The sequence below is a fragment of the Myotis yumanensis genome, unplaced genomic scaffold (assembly GCF_028538775.1).
Source record: "Myotis yumanensis isolate MYYU_CA2020_CCGP unplaced genomic scaffold, mMyoYum1.0.hap1 SCAF_20, whole genome shotgun sequence".
Lineage (NCBI taxonomy): Eukaryota > Metazoa > Chordata > Mammalia > Chiroptera > Vespertilionidae > Myotis > Myotis yumanensis.
Genome location: NW_027223771.1, coordinates 7,002,376 through 7,023,070, shown reverse-complemented (window position 1 = coordinate 7,023,070; position 20,695 = coordinate 7,002,376). Strand labels below are relative to the sequence as shown.

The following is a 20,695-nucleotide window of genomic DNA, read 5'->3' as shown; positions in this document are numbered from 1 at the left end:
TGAAGGCTGGGCGCACGGGCGTCTCTATAGTTCCATTCATTCCCCATTCATTCATTCTTGGTGAGGGAGGGGAATTCAGCAGAGCCTCCGGGTTTTCCCGGGACCAGGTTCTTAGTGTCTCCTGGCACTGGTACTAGTAACGGCGTTTGGAGAGCCGTGGCAGCGTCTCCAGGTGGACTCCTGGGGGAGGCCTGTGGCTGGGGTTGATGTGCGCAGCCTGCGAGTAGCCAGAGTTGATCAGCATGAGCGCGTTTGCTGGCCCTGTGAGATTGTGAAAGCGGCACCCTCACCAGAGGCCCATCCCTCTCTCCTGCTTCCGAAACGTTCGATGCTTTCATTCGCACCCGGGCGAAACCTTGGTGTCAGGAGTTGACGGGTTGGTTTCATGCAAGTATCAAATTGGTTAAATGATCAATTCAATTCAACAAATATTTGCTACTAATCAACGCTGTATTTGAGCGTCTGAATTTGGACACCTCTGAGCATGGCAAGGGAAGCTGCTACTAATTAAACAGAGACCATGAGCACAGACGGGAGCCTTCCCTGGTCAGCGGGGACAGACAGTCACTCCACTTGTGTTCCGTGAGCTGTGCTTGGCGCTAGAGATACAACCGTGACTGAAACAGACCAAAATCTCTGCCCTTCATCAGGGAGATGGAAAATAAAGACAAAGTAGATGATATAGTGAGAACAATAGGTGCTTAGAAGAAAAGCACAGCAGAGAAGAGAAAAGGAAGAGTTTTGGTGGTGATGGGTGTTGTGTGTATAAGGGGTGGGATGGGGCGTGCGAGCGCAGTTTAGACAGAAAGGTCAGAGCGCTTGAGTTGCCTGAAGAACAGTGCGTTTTCACTTACTTGCTTTAGCCCAGGAGAGCTCTCACGGCTAAAGTCTCTCTGAAACAAGTCAGATCTGGGAATTCTGAGTCCAAAGCAAGAAACACAGACCTCGGGTAACAGAAGTAGGGGAGGGCGAGTCAGGGGGCCATGCCTGGCAGCACCCGCGCCTGCTTGATAGTGTGGTTTCCTCTCCGACAGATGACCCGGGCGTCAGAAGGCGGGTACGCTAGGGGCTCATCCACTTGGAGCCGTCAGTCTCTGACTCCATTGGCCATCCAGGCTGTCACAAGCCCTTCCTTCTTTTTTACATATATATATATATATATATATATATATATATATATCAGCGGTTCTCAACCTGTGGGTCGAGACCCCTTTGGGGGTCAAACGACCCTTTCACAGGGGTCGCCTAAGACCATCAGAAAACACATATATAATTACATATTGTTTTTGTATTTAATCACTATGCTTTAATTGTGTTCAATTTGTAACAATGAAATTGGGGGCAACCACAACATGAGGATCCGTATTAAAGGGTCTCGGCATTAGGAAAGTTGAGAACCACTTATATTTTTTTTACATATATATATATATATATATATATATATACATATTATTGATTTCAGAGAGGAAGGGAGAGGGAGAAAGAGAAAAAAACATTAACGATGAGAGAGAATCATGGATGGGCTGCCTCCTGCACGCCCTGCAATGGGGATCGAGCCTGCAACCTGGGCATGTGCCCTGACCGGGAATCGAACCCGTGACCTCCTGGTTCATAGGCCACCGCTCAACCACCGAGCCACGCCGGCCGGGCCATCCTTCCGTCTTTTATATCGTGTCCCTGGGGATGACAGGGGATGACAACTTACATTTGCTGAGCCCCCACACCAGGCAGGGACTTTGCCAGGGGATTTGAGCAAGTTAATGTATTTAATCCGCACTGTTCCCACGAAGACGTTATCAGGGTCCCACGAGGGATGAGAACCCTGACGCTTGAACAGAGCTGTAGAGCAGGGGCCAGGATTTCAGCCCCGGTTGAACTACGTGGGAAGCCCTGCCTTTACCCCTCAGTCTCCGCATCCGTCCAGACATACCAGATGGCGGGAGCGGGAGGAAGCGGGACAAGGGAGGCAGGACTCCCCGGGTGGCCGAGGTCCTGCGGAGGCTGAGCTGCATGGCTGGGTCGGGAGCAGGGCCGTGGTGGGGTGGGTGTCGCTGTCCGTGCTGCCTGTGCATGAAGGCCCAGCAGCTGCTGCCGCCTCTCCCTGTGTCCTTGTCACCGGGAATGGGGGCTGGGCATGGAATATTCCGGGGCGTGATGGCAAGGCTCCCCTATGGCCTCCGTGCTGGGAAGAGGTGGAGCTGGACTGGTGCATCCGAGTCCCTGGGCCACGCATGTTGGAAGGCGGGGTGCATGGGTCTGTGTGTAGAGGATGGGGGTGGGGGATGCATGCAGAGGCCTGAGACTGGGCAGAGACTTCGGGCAGGGGTCGGAGTGAAGAGCTGCATTTGAAAGGAGTCCTAGACTTCCTGCCGGCCTTTGGGGGTGGGAGCCACAGCCTGATCTCATCCCAGCGGAGGCTGCTATTAGCAGGAAGCAGGATGTCCCTCGACCACATCCTACTATAGTTCTGCTAAACATCACCCTCACTGTGGGACCTGAGTTTATCTGTAATGTGCATTCATAGACTTTCCAGGGGAAAAAAATTAGGTAGCATCTTATTTGATGCATAAGATGAGCTCTTAGGAAGGGTACGTGGCAGGCAGGCCCCCGTTTGCAAGCACAGAGAGCTGCTGTCTCAAAGTGAAGAATTGTTTGGGGGTGCCAGGGCTCTCCCCAGTTTTCCCTTTATGCTGAAGGAGGCTGTTCCACCCGCGGTGCTGCGAGTTTCCGGGACTCCTGGGACATACGTATCCTGGGTCTCCGTGCACGTCCAGGCTGTGTCTCTCAGTTTCACGACATGCGTCATACAGGTAGAAAGACGTGATTACTCTGTCATCTATCAAGGGTTTTCTTTGCCATCGCAATGTCAGTGTCACTTAGGAATATACTCCGGGCACTTGAACGTCCCTCACTGCGATCTTCTAACTGTTGGACTATGGCAACCCCGCCAGGCGCTGGTCCTTTACGGCGTGGCCTGCGGTCTGTTCCCTCCACCCCTGGGATTCTCAGAGCTGAGGGGCCCGGCATCACTCACCTGACTTGACAGGCCAAGTCCCCTCCCCACAAAAACACACCAGCAAGCAAAGCAGCTCTTCTCTGCCACGTTAGCCCATTTCAACATCCCTTCGCTCCTCTGTTCTGCATCCCTGTGCCTGTGGAGCCACGGTGGGAACAGGGGTAAAGATTAGACATGACAGGTTGTATTTCAAGTTAACAAGGATATTTCCTCTTCCCCTGTTCACGTAAGTCCCCACCTGCCACTCACACACACACGGTGTGCTTTCCTTCCAGGCCTTCGACGCACGTCTGTGAGGGCTTGTGTCATGAACGTGCCCGGTCCAGTAACCCGCCCGATCCTGGGCACAGCCCTGACACCCGCGTGCCTGCAGCCCAGGGCTGTGACGCTCCACCCAGATGAACCCAGTTTTCCTAAGGAACCTGAGGACACACGCCTGTCTCTGTGCAGGCCCAAGGCACACAGGGACCAGGCCCGTGTGTTTCAGCTGCCATTGCGGCTCTGGGGGAGGTTAGGCTGCCGTGAAGGAGGCTGTGAGCTGGAGAGGTTTCTAAAACAGCTGGGACTCGGGTGGAGGGAAAACCCACATCATTTATCAGCCCCGGCGTTGCAGACAGTGGTTTCCAAGCCTTGCCGTTCAAGATGATTGAGGTTGGTCTTTTGGGGAGACCCCAACCCCTTCTCCTGTGGGCGAGGCCTCCTCATTATGTGCCGCCGCGTCCTTACAAGTTCAGCGAAATGGGTTCTGGGGTCCCGGGGCCAGGCCTCTGGGTTCCCACCTGGAGGTTTATCCCGAGAGAGGATAAACCTGCCCATTGAATGGTGATCCATCTTGTGAACTCCTAGTTCCCTCCGCGTTTCGCTCTCTGATGCTCTTAGATCAGCAGGACAAGGGTGGCCTGGCATGGGCGGGGCTCAGGTTTCTGTGCAGGGGCTGTGGGCGTGGGGGGGAAGACGACAGGGAGGGGAGGGAGTCCCAGGGCTGCTTATTGGGAACGTTGCCCCAGTCTCCATGATGAGTTTCTGAGCTCCTTGTTCTGAATCTCACCTCCGAGCTGATCCAGTCTGTCTGCCTCCACAATCCTTGGGGACCGATGACTCATGAGCAATCCCTACGTCTGCAGGACTGTGACAGGACCTTCTCCGGGCGCTGGGGGGATGATGTGAGTCCCGCCCTGCCCTCTGCCAGGACCTGCTGGGCTGGGCCTTCCCTCTCCTGAGGATCAGCCAGTTCTCTGACTTTTGCTGGTACTTGCGGCCGTGCTAATGGATGGTGGATGCCTGGTGCAGCCTCCGACCTCCTGGCTGGAGAAGGCGGCTCTCCGCGCAGGAGCTGGTCTCAGAGCCACATGCCGTCAGCCAGGTCCCTGTGATGCCCTGTGGCTGGGGAAGCCCTGGCATGCGGGTGCCACCCTGCTGGCAGGGAAGGGGAGAAGGGTGGGCAGAAGGCAGGCTGCAGTGCTGCCCTCGCTGAGCACGCCAGTTTCCAGCTGGGCCCCTGGGATCTCTCGGCGTCTTTCTTCCTAAGTTCGCTTCTAGAAATAGACATGTTAGTCCTACAAATAGAGACTAACTGGAGGGTTGGCTTTTCCAGGGTTTTATGAAAATTCTCTCGGCTTCGGTGACAGAAAGCCTTACCCAAGCTATCTCACGCAGAAAAGACAATGTATGTGTCAACAGTCACCGAATCCAGGTTTAGGGAATGTTTCCGGGGCAGCTGAATTCTAAGACCCAAATCAGTCACCGGCCTCAGCCTCTGTTGCTTCTCTCTCCCTCTGTCTCTCTCTCTTCCTCTTCCTCCTGCCTGAGACGGCGATCGGAGAGAAAGAGACATTCATGGGAAAGAGATTTCCAAACAATCAAGGCTGATGCATTTTGAAAGTCAGAAAGGAAGACTGGTGTTCCTCAGAGAGGCCTTGCCATGGACAGCCCGCTGAGCAGGCCTGACATACACCTGTCACGTCTGCAGGAGTCGGCCAGGCTTTCTGGGGAGCACAGCCTACAGAGGAAGCCTGAGGGCCACGCCCAGGACTGACCGCTTTCTCCCTCTGTCTGGGGAGGGACCCTGTGTCCTGGGGTCACTGTCATGAGCTCGCGCGGGGCCCGTGTCGGGACCAGCTTCCTTCCCCGCATCTGCACGCAGATTTCGATGTTTCTGAATGAAAACCCTCCTTCTGCGCTTACGGGTGTGTGTTTCATAGAAATCTGATTCCAGGGTCTCCCTCACTTTTTCCCCAAGTCTGCCGCTCCCACCCATCAATGCATGTCGCTTACAGCACATGGACAGGAGCCTTCTTTTGGCGGGAAGGCGCGAGAACGCCCTGCAATCAGAACGGTTTCGGAGTGAGGCTTGGATCTTTGACTTGTCAGCCTTTTGAACTCAACTTGCTTAATCCCTTGCTCCCTCCCTCCTGGCAGCGCCTAAACCAGCGGTTCTCAACCTGTGGGTCGAGACCCCTTTGGCGGTCGAACGACCCTTTCACAGGGGTCGCCTAGGACCACCCTGCATATCAGATATTTACATGACGATTCATCACAGTAGCAACATTACAGTTATGAAGTAGCAACGAAAATTTTTATGGTTGGGTCACAACAGGAGGAACTGTATTTAAAGGGCCAGAAGGTTGAGAACCACTGGCCTAAACACTCACAGGTTGTGGTCCTGTGTCCCTGTTCCCTGGGACAAGCCTTCCACTTCGGGCATCTCCTTCTGCCGCTCTATGGAAGCCAGCAGAGGCTTAAGTGAATGAAGATGAGGACTGTTACCCCGGGGGTCGCCCACCCCAGCCTTACATGGCGCCACCTTTAGGTGACTCCGAGAAAGATATCTTCTCCCAGTTCTGTTACCCTGGGAACAAGATCACACGTGACCTGCTCTGATTTGCCTTCTGCACCCTTGGAGACGTGAATGTGTATACTAGTAAGAGTAGGAAGGCGTGGCTCAGTGGTTGAACGAGGAGCTCACGGTTCCATTCCCGGTCAGGGCACAGGCCCGGGTTGTGGGCTCGATTCCCAGTGTGGGACGTGCAGGAGGCAGCCGATCAGAGATTCTCTCTCATCATTGATGACTCTTTCTCTCTCTCTCTCCCTCTCCCTTCCTCTCTGAAATATATATATATATATATATTTAAAAAAGAGTAGGAATGCTTTTGAAAAGATCATGCAACTGATTACTGGCTTTGCATTTAAGACTTTCTCCTGGGTTCATCTGCAGAGCAGTCCTCCCACCGTCTGACCTTGAAGGGGGAGCCAAGAGCCAGGGCTTGTTTCTGGAGAGAGAAGGAGCCACCTGCAGCTGCAGGCCTCCCAGCATGGCCTGGGATGCCAGATGCTGCGTGGAGGGACAGACAGCTCCTCCCTCCCTTTCATCCGAGACTGCCCTTGGCTCACACGCTCCACTGCAGAGTGGCGCCCTGGGGGCTGTGCGGGACCCGGGCGTCTCAGAACCCCAACCTTCTCCCGGCGCTGGGAGGGGCACCCAGAGGTTTCAAAGGGAATATTTTATTTTGGTTAAATTAGCCTGAATCTAAACTGAAACCTGTCAGTACCCGAGTTGTACAGATTAATTGCAAATCTAGATTTAGCACCAGGAGGCTTTATTCTCCCGCCGCCTTTTACCCAGTCGTGTTGAGCAAGAGGGTGGGGTGCGAGAGGACCGGTCCAGGCCCGTGTGGTCCATGGTGCATCTGAGCTGAGCCCTCCAGCTTTGTTCAGTGAACCGAGCCCTTTTAACATCATCTCTAGCGTTGGTTTTCACGAGGAGATTTGAGAGCAGGGAGGAGGCTCCCGTCTAGGCATTCCGAAAGAAAGATGGGGCCGAGTTATTTTCCCAACCACGCCTTTGTCTTGCAATGTCTGCTCTATAAAGATTATACTGCTTGGGGCCAAAGGGGACAGTGAGGTCTCAAATGAGCACCAGCACTTAGGACTTCAACAGGAAGACAAAAGGACGCTATGAAAGGCATGCTCCCGGGGCCTCCGCCCCAGAACTTGCTCGGGCCGAGGTGGCACCAGGCGAGTGAGTTGGGGACAATCACAACGGGCGATTCATCCTCCAGGCCCTCACTGCTCACGCTTGGCTCCTAAACTCTGCATTCTGGGGCGACTCCAAGAGTTTTACTTAATCCTGGGCCTACGGGCTCAGCCTGAGACAGCCGTTCCTCGGAGACGCTGCTAAGCGGCTGCTTCTGCATAAGCTGCCACAGAGCCCTGCTCAGAGGGAGCAGGCTATAGTGAGGGCTTGGTGGGCCCCTCTGTCCCCTTCCCTCCAGAGAGTCCCCAGCATCTCTGAGACCTGGGGCTGAGGTCTCCACTGCGTCTACAGGAGCTGGCCCTACTTTGTTCAGAGAAGGAAGAGAGCGCACAGAAGGCAAGCAGGTCTGCCCTATTCAGTCAGGAGTCTGATGTCGCTGCAGGAAGCCTCGGTCCCTGAGTGAAGGTGGCATCCACGGAATTCCCGTAACTGGGTGAAGCCACGGACAGACGTGCGTTTGTGACTGCACCACACACACACACATACACACACACACACACACACACACACACACACGCTGTAGGTCTAAGTCAGACAGGCACTCCGCTGAATACACCCCCAGGCATCCACCCACAAACGGGAAACAGAGTTCTCCCAGGCGACCCACACACAGCCTGTGTGCATCAGGGTGGAGAGCAGGAAGTGATCCCACCGAAATTTAAACGTCGTAAGACTTGACCTATATATACATGTGTGTATTTTAATTAGTTTTATTGATTTCAGAGAGGAAGGGAGAGGGAGTTAGAAACATCAATGATGAGAGAGGATCATGGATCGGCTGCCTCCTGCACACCCCCTACTGGAGATTGAGCCCACAACCCGGGCACGTGCCCTGACTGGGAATTGAACTGTGACTTCCTGGTTCATAGGTGGACGCTCAACCACTGAGCCACGCCGGCCATGCCCGGATTGCGGGCTTGATCCCCAGTGTGGGCCATGCAAGAGGCAGCTGATCAGTGATTCTCTCTCATCGTTGATGTTTATCTCTCTCTCTCTCCCTCTCCCTTCCTCTCTGAAATCAATAAAAATGTATATATTTTTAAGACAGCATGCCTGCCCCTGGCATGTTTTAAGTTGCCATCTAAAATTTTCAACATAATTTTAAAACAGTTGCCAGTGATGCCATTTTCAGAATGTAGTAAATAGTGACATTAAAGATACATTATTTCTTTAATGTATCTAATGAACTTTAAATACCAGAAAATTTAATAGAGCATCTATTAAACACATGAACAAGTCCTTAAACAATTTTACATGGTTTCTTTTTCTTCTTGAATTTATATTTTCATTCCAGTAACCCTACCGAGTTTTATCCTTATGTGTTATATTTCTATGCATGAAAGCCTTTTATTGGCCACTCTGTCATAATTTACTATGACAAAAGTATGTATGAAGATCTAAATTTAATTTTTAATGTCCAATAACCATAAGTTTCTAGATGTTAAGAGCTTTTGGATTGAGTTATCATTACAATTATTAGTAATATACAGAAATAGGCAGTGGATCAACATAGTGCGCATATATGCCAACGTTTGATGAATATGAGAGATTACAAGTATAATATTTCCAACACTTCATGTATTTATTAATAAATATTATTTATTGCTAAAGTAAGAAAGGTTCCAGATCAATTCTATTTCTTTCTCATTTTTATAAATATCAGAAATGAGAAGTGTTATTCATAAGAGACAAATAGGCGAGAAAGGAACGGGTTTTGTTACTGAAACGTGACTCAGTTCTTGACACTATTATCTAGATACTTGCCTAAAATCTCATATGGCTCTCTTGCCAAAATTCCTCTTTAATCTTCTCTCAACTGATAATTCTTTTGGATCAGTTGTTTGAAAAGAACTGGAACCGAACGACCCGACTGCACAACCATTTATTCCCCAGCCGCCAGCGACATTTAATTTCAACAACTGTACCCATATTTCACGGCGTTTATCTGTACTCTAGGTTTTCTCTCCTGAGATTGAGAATGAATGAGAGAGGGGTCTTTCCTTTTGAGGGTGGCAGGTAGGTGTGTGTGTGTGTGTGTGTGTGTGCGCGTGCGTGCGTGCATGCGTGCGTGCGCTCACACAAATGCAGTTGAGAAAGAAGATTGCTGGCCCACAGGGGTTCTCCGTTTTAGAAAACACACCCACACTACAAATTCTCCTCGGGGGGAGAATTGACAGCCAGTCCATACCCGTCTCATGTGTGTGCGCTGATCGAAGTTTACACCCGCTCGCTCGATTCCTCCCTCCTTGTGAAGGGGGAGGTTTCAACGTGGCACACTGACTCTGGATCGTGTCTATAACCATCCCGCGGGGCCAACGCAAGAACCAGTGGGGAGGAATCTGTTCTTTCCAATTTTGTATTAAGAGAAACGTTCCTAAATTCCTGACTTTTGATTTTTTAAACCAAGAACCCGGGTACAATAGAACATTCTACTAGCTTCGATCACAGACGTACCTTTCTTTCAAAAACGTCGTCTTTGCCCAGAACTTAAATAAATTACGTCCACTGTGTTCTCTTTATTCATTGAGAGGTTTTTCCCCTTTCATTGTTTTTAAATTTACAAATGTGATACATGATCAAGATAAAATTTTGAAATATGCATAATGAAATATGAGGGGTGTTGTTTTGTTTTGTTTTTAAATCAGGGCTCACCATCCCCCCCCTTTCTAGAGGAAGCCACTGGTGTAATGTAATGCTATCTTTCTGGACCTTTTCCTGTGCTCTTACAGAGTGATACATTATTGCCAGGGATACGGCATTGGCTTGTGTGCACGTATTTCTACATGAATGAAAATGCTGATACAGATTTTGGATGTCTGGAGTTTTCATGTCACATCTAGGCATATTCCCCATCACCACACGATACTCCTTCTAACTACCGCATCTACATTTAGTGACAACGTGTTGCCCTCACGAACAATGAAATAACCATCTTCAACCAAGGATTCTTGCTTCCAGGAGCAAGTGTTTTTGTAAGACTCTTAGAAATGAAATCGCTGGTTCAGAGGCCACTTCCATCCCCAGCGTGGGCAGATTCTGCCGAAGGCCCCTCGGAAAAGGCCGCCTTACCCTGAGCAGCGGCATTAGAGAGTCACCCTTTCCGCACACCCTCTCCGGCACCAGATAGTACCTATCGGTCTTTTCCATTTTCCTTACGTGACATTAAAAAAAAATGTGTCTCTTTGTTGCTGCGATTGGCATCTCTTCATGTGTCCGTGGCCATTTGTAGCTTTTTTGTGGGTCGTCTGCTCTCACCCTTTCCTCATTTTTCCACTGGGTTGCTTTCTTAAACTAATTTAAAGGACCGCTTTATAACACATGGATTGTAATTCTCTGTCTGTTATATGTGTATATTGCAGATATTTTCTCTGCCCTGTGTCTTTTAGCTATGTTTATTTTGTATTGTTGCCATGCAAAAAAAGTATTTACTTTTACAAGTTGTATCTCGAAGTCCTAGTCTTTATGGCTTCTTGAACATGTGTCTTATTTAGGAAGGTCTTCCTCTCCTAAAGTTATACAAATATTTTTCTTGAGTTTTCTTCTAATATTATTATTGTTTTGTTTTTTTTTATGTTTAGCTCTTTAATCCATCTGGAAATGATTTTTGTATATGGTGTGAGGTAGGTATCTACGTGTACTTTTTCAATGAACAGTTCATTGTCCCAATGCTTTGCTTACTAACCCATCATTTCATATATTTGATGCCAATAGTTACCCATGGGTCTGCTTCTAGACTCTATTTTGTTCCATTGATCAACGGAATTTGTCTGTTCCTACGCCTATAACACAGTGTACGCATTGCTGTAGTTTGATAATATGTTCTGCTATCTGACCAAGCAAGTATCCCTTGTTGTTCTATTTCAAGTGTATCCTAGTTTTTACCAGGCATTTGCTCCTCTAGACGGCTTTTGCGATCATTGTGTCAATCCCCACACATCATTCCATTGGGGCTTTTATTTGGATTGTGTTGAATTTTTAGATTAATTTGAGTGAGGCCTGGGAGATTTAGGAGATGTCTGATACCGAGTCTTCCTATCCCAGGAAAAGACATGTCTCTCTAATTGTGTAAGCCTTCTTTTATGTTTTTCAATACTTCTCTTTAGCTAGACCTTCTATATTTTCTGCTAAGGTGTAAGCCTAGGAATTTTAAATGTCCTGCTGCTATTGTTACGAACAATCTCATTTTCTACTGAATTGTGAAGTAAGTCCTTGCTATCGGTGTATATGAGAATGGTTTCATTTTGGGATGTTCATTTTACTCCTGGGTAACTTACTAAAGCATCTAATTGTTCTGATTGCTTTTTAGTGAATCTTCTTGAACAGTCATATCATATGCAGACAAAGGCAGTTTTGACTCTGCCTTTTTTTTAAAAAAAAAATTTTTTTTATTGATTTCAAAGAGAAAGGGAGAAGGAAAGAGAGATCGAAACATCAATGATGAGAGAGAATCACCGATTGGCTGCCTCCTGCACGCCCCCTACTGGGGATCAAGCCGACAACCCAGGCATGTGCCCTGACAGGAATGGAACCTGGGACCCTTCAGTACACAGGCCGATGCTCTATCCCCTGAGCCAAACTGGCTAGGGCTTAACTCTGCCTTTTAAATATTCTACCTTGTTTTAATTCTGCTTTATCACATTGGCTAGTACCTCACCCGAACAGTGTTGATAAAATCAGTGGTAGACGATACCTGTATGGTTCTAACGTGTCATTAGTAAATATGATCTTTAGTGTGTTACATAGAGGACATGACCTTTTATTAGTAATGAACTAGAGCTTTGAATCAGGAAAGGTGTTGGAAAAGGATAGTTTTTCTCCTTTTACTTTAGTAAATTAAACAGATTTTTTTTAAAAAAAAAAAAAGACTAAGGCATTCTTTTATTTCTACTACATAAAACGTGTTGAGTTATAATGTGGAATTATTATAACCTATTGCTGATTCAATAAGATACTATTTTATTCAGGTTTTGAGACTATATTCATAACAGAGATGGTTTACACATATGTAGATAAGTCACCTAGACAGTGTCTGTATTCATATGTTAAAGGCTGCTTGCTAAGCTTCATTGATTGGGTCAGCAGGGAATTCAAGCCACAGAGTGTGGCTGGGGCAGTTCTTTTTACTTCCTGTTTTGGTTTTGGTTTGGAAAAGTATCAATAGGATAGAAAACTTTAGTAGAACTCACCCATAAGACCATCTGGTCCTGGTACATATTTTTAATGTATAGTTTATTTTTTTTCTACAATTGTAATTGGTTTTGTATTTAAGTTTTTATTTTTCTTACCTTTTTTAAAATTAATATTTTCGAGTATTAACTCAATCGTGGCATCTATACTTCAGATTTTATTGTTGCAATGCTCTTAACATTTTTTCATTGTGTCCGTATTCACCTTGCAAAAGGTTTATATTACTTTTGAAAGAACTAGCAATTGATTATGTAGATACACTAGTCTGCTTCCCTCTGCCCTTTTGATTGTTTATTTGATTTGTTTTGTACTAATTCCTCATTATATCTTTATTATTTAGTTTTTCTTTCTATAAATTTGCCTTGTATATCTTTGCTACCGTTTTAAAATAGAATTCTTATTTAATTAAAATCTATTTTAAATTATTTTAGAAATAAGTGCTTAAGTGCTATAAGTTTCCCCCCCCAAATTACTTTAGCAATATTTCATAGCTCTCAATTAATAGGACTGTAATTATTATGACAGTTTTAAATTTTATTTTCAATTGTTTTCTTTACCAAATGGTACTCTTTTTAATCGACCAAAGAGAACCTTTTAAAAAATTAACCTTTTGTTCTTCATTCCTATTGTATTTTATTTGGTACAGTAAATGTTTCTTACTTTTAGTTTATTTACCTTTTTTTCCCCCTTGGAATTTTAAATTTCCTTTGAGGTATAACATAGTGATTGGTGTTTGTAAATGATTTTTAGATAATTGAGAATAATATGCAACCTCTTAGGGGTCCTGAAAACACACAACACTCACATCTAACAGTGACAACTCCTTATTTGTATTTTAAAAACGCATCTCCACTTACGTTGTCTTTCTGATCTGTTAATTTGTGGAAGAGTGTTTTATTTTCCCATCCTAATTATAGGTGTCGGTTCCCTTTTATTTATAACCTGTTTTACTCTTTATACATTTTTGTTGCTATCTTAATTGGACCATAAAACTTTATAATTATCATAATGGTGAATTTACCATCTTTAAATATGCTATAAATCACTTTGTTGCCATATAGTTCTTGGCATCCTGAAATTTTTCATATATATATTTAATTTCAATGTATTATCTATTTAATATATATATTATCATGTACATGGAATAGTCTATAGTCAACATATATTCATATTTTCTTTTATTGCTTCTCATATTTTTGCATTCTTCCATCTTTAATATTTTCTGATATTTCCTTTTAGATATGCCTTTTATAAAGAACATGCATTTGATTTTTAATATACTTTTTTCTTACTTAACAGATAGTATTTGTACTTACTGTCTATAGTGAGATTCCTTAAACTTTTTCATTTTGTGCTTTCTACTCACCATTATCCCATTCCTTTTTGTACTGATTTTGTTATTAATTAGAGGTTTTTTGGTCCTATTTTCCTAAAACTGATTTGGAAGCTATATGTTCTATATCTATTCTTCTAGAAGCTACTTTAAAATTGTAGCAAGCTCATTTAAATTTAAGTCATTATAATCAACAGCTGATGACTGTCTGTGAGGTCCCTTTCCGTCCCTTGTAAGGACAAAGACTTTATCAGGCTTTTAATTATCTCTCTACCTCATTTTCTATGCACTTATGGCTGAAATTATCTAGAAGTTTCATTCCAAATAAGTATTGCTAATAATGGCAGTGGTAACACTGTTAGCATTATTAGTATTATTATTTACTTTATGGCTTTGTTTCATAGAAGCCTTTATTAGTAGTTGCACCCCATTTTGCTACCAAATTAGCAGCCATTATTTAGATTTAAATTGCATTTGTGTGGCTTATTTGCTTTGCACTGTTTGTTGTGTCCCGAGTCAGTGTATATTCTAACATCTCTTCTGTTTTCCTGTAGTACAGCCTCAATTAATTTTTGCATCTTCATTTCCTGTAAAGGCTGTGAGGGGTCAAGTTTCTGAGTCTTGGCTTGTCTGAGAGCTCCATCACCTTCTGTCTTTACACTTGATACGGAGCTGTCTTGATTATAAAATCCCAGGCCGAAAACAACTTCTGCAAATCCATATCATCGTTTATCTTCTCAATTACTTCAAGTGGGCCAGGCAAACGTGATTTCTCTTTGGAGAAGCGAGATTGCCCATCTCCCCCAGAAGTCATCCTTCCTTAAATGCTCATTATTAGGATTCCTCCAGCCGGTCTAGGCTGGCAGTGCCTCTTCTGATGAATAGTTCATCAGGAATTCACAGAGAGCTCTTTCTATCGGCGGTAATCAGTTTCCTAACAACAAATCCCATGTATCAGCCGGAAGTTCCCATCGCTGGGGCTGCCTTTACTAATGATGCACTCAGTCCCCGAGTTCTACAACAGCTGTGACTGTTACTTCACTTACGCTGATGCCAGCAACCTGCGGGGCGGTGAGGGTCCCCCGAATGTTTTTCCCAGGGGCACCCCAATTTCAGTCCCATCCTCTTGCCCTGGACTCTCAGATCCGTAGGCCGCCCCCCACCCCATGGCTGATGTCCTCCTCGGGCAGTTTCGAGTTTCCCCTCACTGGCCTGTGAGCTCTTGCTAAGACCTGCTGTGCCTTCTCTTGTGGCCCCGTGATTTCTCGTTAGCGTGTGGTCTTCCATGCTTTTGAACTTCTCCGTCCCCTTCCCTGGAAACACGGAGTCCTAGGTCGTGGTGAGAGAACATCAGGGTGGTCGTGTGGAAATGAAAGGCTCATTAGATGCACAGGGGCCACATTGTGTCTTAACCACCTTGGCCACGGAGTCGAACCCGAGGCCTGCAGACACTCCGATACCTGATGCCTTGCTCAGTGACTCTGGACTCCCTCTCACGGTTAGGTGCCCCGAAGCCCCAGATCCTGACACCGTCTCTCCTCCCGAAATCATCTGCGATCTCTCCTTAGCCTCCAGCCAGCGGCCTTTTGTCCCCAGAGGTGAGCCCTCTCATGGCTCCTCTAGCCGCCTCTGCTGCTGCAGGTCTCCTCTCGTAGGGTCTACGCTGGCCTCTCAGAGTTGCACGAAGGGGTGTCTGTCTTGGGATAAAATGCATCGGGTGCCTCTCCTCTCCGTGGGAAGCGTGCAGGGAGACGGGGTGACTCCGGCCGCCGGCTCACCTCTGTGCGCCTCTGTCTCCACCCCTGCCAGGTCGGAGGTCACACCATGCTCCCCATCCGCTGGATGCCCCCCGAGAGCATCATGTACCGGAAGTTCACCACGGAGAGCGACGTGTGGAGCTTCGGGGTTATCCTCTGGGAGATCTTCACCTATGGCAAGCAGCCCTGGTTCCAGCTCTCCAACACGGAGGTACAGGGGCCTCGGGGGGGGGCTCGGCGGGGGGGGGGGGGGGGGGGGGGAGGCCGACAGGAGCGAGCTTAGGCCAGGACTCAGACGCAGGGCATGAAGCAGGAGGCATAAGAAGGGGCGGGGGAGAGCTCCTGGGTAGGACGAAACGATAGCTGTAGGAAATGAGGTCTAATTACCAAGAGCATGAAATCAGATCTCCGAATTGAGACGCAAGTCACGGTTCTCTGTGCCCTGCTGCTCTCAAAAACCACCGCTGTTCGCCAAGAAAGACAAGGATGACAAAGAGGCACTGCGAGGTTTTCAATGGTGCCATCTTGTGGGGACGCCCCGCTCGGTAGGCCCCCCTCGTCTGCGTCTCCAAGGGCTCCGGGCCTGCCAGGCTGAGCAGCGCCGGCCGTGAGGCAGGAGGGCAGAGCCCATGTTATTCATGGGACACGAGGAACTCTAAAGGTTAACGCAATAACAGTAAACACCAGGGATGCTTCTAATTTACACGAATCCTAAAGAATACAAACCACATTTAATTTCCAAGCACCTTCGCGATGTATGGACCCAGTGCTTTCCACACACACACCTGTAGAGGCGCAGGACAAAGGCAGGGAGGGGGGTCGTGTGGGGTCCTGGGATGGCCTGGCCAGGGTCTCAGAGGCGCGAGCTTCTAGAACGTGGGGGAGGCTTGGGCCGAGGTCGCAAGGCTCTTCTGCTCCCAAAGCCGTTCTGTTATGCCGGCCCTGGAGCCGGGCCGACCCAGGATTCAGTGCAGCTTGTAAACAAGGAGGGGTTTCCTCTCCCGATGATAAACCCAGGCGAGATGGCGTTCATCTCCATGGCCTTCTGTTTTCCGGAGAAACGTGCACACAAGGGCCTTTTCAGATTGGAGTCGTATCCGAATATCCAAGAAATTACCTTTTCCATGGAAGCTGTGTTCATCTGCGCTTACTTATGCCCTGGCCACTTAACTCAGTGACATCTCATCATTTATAAGCTGAACGGGTCCTGAACGCCTTTTCTAAAATAGGACAAAACAGTTTAATGACCTTAAAAAATAATAAAAGTGTGTATGTCAGACCCCAATTGTTATGATGTTTTAAAAAATTGCTCCTTTCTTCCTGGGGGTGGGACTGGTGGTGGGCACACACGTGCACACACACATGCACAGACATGTGCCCTGAGCGCAGCTCCGGTCGCCTGGTGGCCCCGTAGAGACAGAACCTGGGCTGAGGGTTTGAGTGGCGGCAGATGCCCTGGACGTCCAGGCTGGCCTGGTAGCCAGCAGTGTGTCTCTGGTCCTTTCCAACTGTTCAGTGAGGCCTCAGCCTTGAAGCAGGCTCTTACCCCATCACCTGTCCCTCCCCACCGGCCCTGGCAGCCAGGTAGCAGCCGACAGGTTCTCTACAGAGATTGACAGCCCGGTCAGCCCACACTGGGAGACACGGCTGAGGGCATAGGCGTTGGCCTTAGCAGCTGCTACTGCACTTTGAACTGGGTCCCTTTTCCTGGGGTCGCAGGTGATGGTGGATGGAAATGGCTCTCGTAAGAGTAGGGACGTGAGCTACCGAAGTCCTACCAGGATGGCCGAGAAGTGAGCCATCGCAGACTCCGGGGTCGACACGACCCGGAAGGAGACGTACGAGGGCTTGGCACGCCATCCAGGGTCATCAGAGTGACACGGGGCCATAGGGAGAGAGAAGGAGAAATCAAGACAGATGCTTCAGGCGCTCCCCGAGGTTTCTGTGTGTTTTGTCAGTGCCACCTATCTTCAAGTGAGGGAACTGCAGCTCAGGGCAGGTGCCCTGCCCCAGGCTAGAGGGCGGTAGAGTTAGTAGCGAGAGAGGTTGAACCACCTGAGAAGTGGCCGGTGAAACCTTGAAGATTCACATGTTCAGCATCAGCAGAGAAGGTCCTTGAGGACTTGAAAATGCACCAGAGGTGACAGGCTCGGTCCCCAGATGCCCAGCTGGGGTGGGGCCAGCCCTTCGTGCTGTGCGTTCCCCGACTCCTCTTTGTGGCTTTCCCTGCATTATGGGGGCCATGTGGTCCCCCTTCTTGTTCTCATTTGGTCCCCACAACCCTGGTAGGAGGCGGTCAGAGCAGACAGTGGATCTCATCGTGCAGGCGAGGATGCTGAGCTCCTGTGAGGTCAGGCGTGCACTGGCTGCCCACCGGGGCCCTGTGAGCACCCCCTTGCGCTGGGGAATTTAAATGGCACACGTGGTTTAGTGCAGAGAGCAGGGAGCATGGGCCTTGCCGAGGCGTGGAGGCACTCATGGTGAGGGGCACAGAGGCTGGGACTGAGGGAGCTCCCCAGGAAATGGGACCCCAGGGGGAGACGGCCACGGAGGGGCCAGGTGGTCCCAGGCTCCCTCAAGGGGTTTCAGAGTCAGGCTGCTCATCAGAGGGGGAGGGGCAATGAAGCAGCCGGGTCATCCGGGTCATCCGGAGCAGCTTCAGGAGCGAGGTCAGAGGAGAGGCACTGGGAGTCTATCCAGGAAGGCCCGGCCGGGAGGCGGAGCACCAGGAACATCTGTGGGCACCCCTGGCGATGCCACACCAGTCCCTGTCCTCGTCACCCGCACACACAGGACTCACGAGAACCTCTGCTCTGTCCCCTGCCCCGCCCGCGGCCTGTGCCGTGGGTCCCGGGCCCCGCGCCGCACCCACCAGGGAAGCCGCGGCCTCCGGCGGGGGCCCGGCCGAGCTCCGCTGTAACGCCCCCGTTCTCCCCGCTCTTCCAGGTCATCGAGTGCATCACCCAAGGCCGCGTGTTGGAGCGGCCCCGCGTCTGCCCCAAAGAGGTGTACGACGTGATGCTGGGCTGCTGGCAGAGGGAGCCGCAGCAGCGGCTCAACATCAAGGAGATCTACAAAATCCTCCACGCGCTGGGGAAGGCCACCCCCATCTACCTGGACATCCTCGGGTAGGCCCGGGCGGCCGCGGTCACCGAGTCCCGCCTGTTGCCTCCTCTCTCCAGCCTCACGCGCCCCCCGCCACCTCACAGCCCCTTCCCCGCCCTTGACCGAAGCGAACATCTTCATATAAACTCAAGTGCCTGCTACACACACGACACTGAAAAACGGAAAGAAGAAACCCTGTAAGGCAGTTGGCGTCTATATATATATATAGATATATAATATATATATTTATATACCTACTATCTATCTATATCTACAGAGAGATCCCTTCTCTAATCCCCAGAGAAGCTGCTAACACAGAAACCACAGGACTACGACAACTCAGAAAATCGTCAACATGACGAACACAGACACAAGTTCCCTTTGACTTAAGCTGTGGCCCGTGCCTCCCGGCTCTGGCTTTTCGGGGCGGAAGACCTGGACGATGCACAGAGACGGGGGCTGGGAGGAGCTGGGTGGACCCCGATCCTCTGCACAGTGCCCTCCAGCCCTGCACAGGCGCCTGCGTGGATGGCACCGGCCGTGCTCAGCAAGGACAGCGCTGGACCTGGGCCTCTGTCTCCCCTGGCCACGCCCCCAAGCCTTCCCTCTTCCAGAACCTTCGTCTCCTCCAAGACCCTTTTTCTACTGGAAAGTGTCGTCCCGATGCCTCTGGGAGCCGGCGATGGTGCCCACACACTGAGCAAAGAGCAACAAGGACACGCAGTCCGGGCGGCCACAGCGTCTCCCGTGTAACCCACGCCCTAGGGGGCTGTCGTCTGTCCTGGGAGCATCAAGAACTGGCGGGCTTTCTGGACTGACAGGCCCCCCGAGGAGCGAGCTGTGACCCCAGCCCACCTTGAGGCACTGCCCTGCCTTTTCATCACCCGAGGGACTCCCGGGCCCCGTCTCCCACACTCAGGCCTGCGGGGCGTTGGGGTCTCCACACGTGGATACAGAGGGTCAGAGCAGCGGGAGACTTCGTCCTTGTCGGTCCCGATGAGATGCGCCCCTCTGGGTCCTCTGCTTCCCCCGGATCCCGGCCCCACCTCCTGGGCGTCTCCCGAGTCCACGGTGAACCCGAGGCACAGGCCCTGGCATGCTCCTCGCGTTCCGGGCCCTGGGCGGATGGATGCGTCTGCCTGCCTAGAAGCTGCCATGGATGCCCAGGGGCTGAGAAATCGCTGTGGGGGTGGGTGTGGGCGGGGCTCCTCTGGGAGAGGCCAGTGCGTGGCCAGTGCCGCCGGCCCCGCGTCCTAATGAGGACGAGCCCTGCTCAGGGACAGAAGGAGACGCCTGGGCCGGCGCCTGCTCCCCTACCTGCCCTCCCGGCTGCTGCTGTCCAGGACTGAGGGCCACAGAGCTGGGACCACAGCCCCACGGAGCCTCCTGCCGGGGAGGCCAGGGTGCACCCCTCCGGGCCACCTCACCCCAAGCACAGATCCACCTCACCGACTGGCCACTGCCCATCGGGGCCTCCGGGGGCCTCTAGCCTGCCTCCTGCCCTGTCTGCCGGAGGGACCGTCCTCATTGGGGCGCCTGGTCAGCTGCAGCGTGGGCCTCCCTGTGTGGAGCTCGGGACTGACTTCTGTGTTTGTGATTTCCCTTCCTTTTTTAGACCAACATGTGTTTGCATTCTAACAGAAAAGAGCTATGCTCGGACTGTGGGCTGTAGGGGTGGGGAGGGGCTGCTCAGCTGGGCTGCGGGGGGAGGTGCTGGAGCTTGTCGGGGGTTTCCTCGGTGCCCGGTGCCCAGCCCTGAGGGCTTCTGAGGGGAGCGCTTTGGATTGACTCCCCTGCTGTCCTGTGGCAGTGACCCCCTCCACGGGAGGCCCTCGGGCGCTGTGGGCTGGTGGCGCTGCCTGCAGGGCGCAGTCGGGGTTCGGGCTGGTGGCTCAGGGCGATGTGTGCCGGGACCGGGTCACCGGGGCCCGAGGGAAAGTGTCAGCTGCCTGTCGTGAGAGCAGAAGAGAAAGGGTGGCGGACGGGGGGCGGGGGCGCCTCACGCTTATTGCTCTTGCTGGGCTGTGTGGAGTCTGCTTTACATGGTGGCCTGTGAGCCTTGGCAAGTGAAACCATCCAGGGATTTGGATCGGGAAGGAGGTGGGGAGAGCGCTGGGAATGGAGGGGGCTGGGGGGCTCTGGAGGGGGAGGGGCATGCGTACTCCTCCTGTAGCGAGACAGGGCGTGGACTCATCGTGCTGTGACTCAGTTTCCCCACCTGCAAGAGGAGGGGTGTGCTTGCTGACCTCTGGCCCCATATACCT

General features: G+C 50.4%; 1 protein-coding gene across 3 annotated transcripts in view; it reads left to right on the top strand.

The window, feature by feature from the left end:
• NTRK3 (neurotrophic receptor tyrosine kinase 3) overlaps window positions 1-20,091 on the top strand; it is a 215,084-nt gene extending 194,993 nt beyond the window's left edge. The window contains exons 17-20 of one of the 3 annotated variants that reach the window (XR_011469144.1): window positions 10,628-10,669; window positions 15,379-15,537; window positions 18,273-18,628; window positions 18,709-20,091. Coding sequence is in view for 2 of the 3 variants with exons in the window: in XM_070400434.1 (XP_070256535.1) it covers window positions 10,628-10,669; window positions 15,379-15,537; window positions 18,273-18,458 (387 nt within the window). In the remaining variant the exon portion in view is untranslated. Of the gene's footprint in view, window positions 1-10,627; window positions 10,670-15,378; window positions 15,538-18,272 lie in introns of all 3 variants that reach the window. The other 2 variants (XM_070400434.1, XM_070400435.1) reach the window with 2 other exon arrangements.
• Window positions 20,092-20,695: the final 604 nt, after the last annotated feature.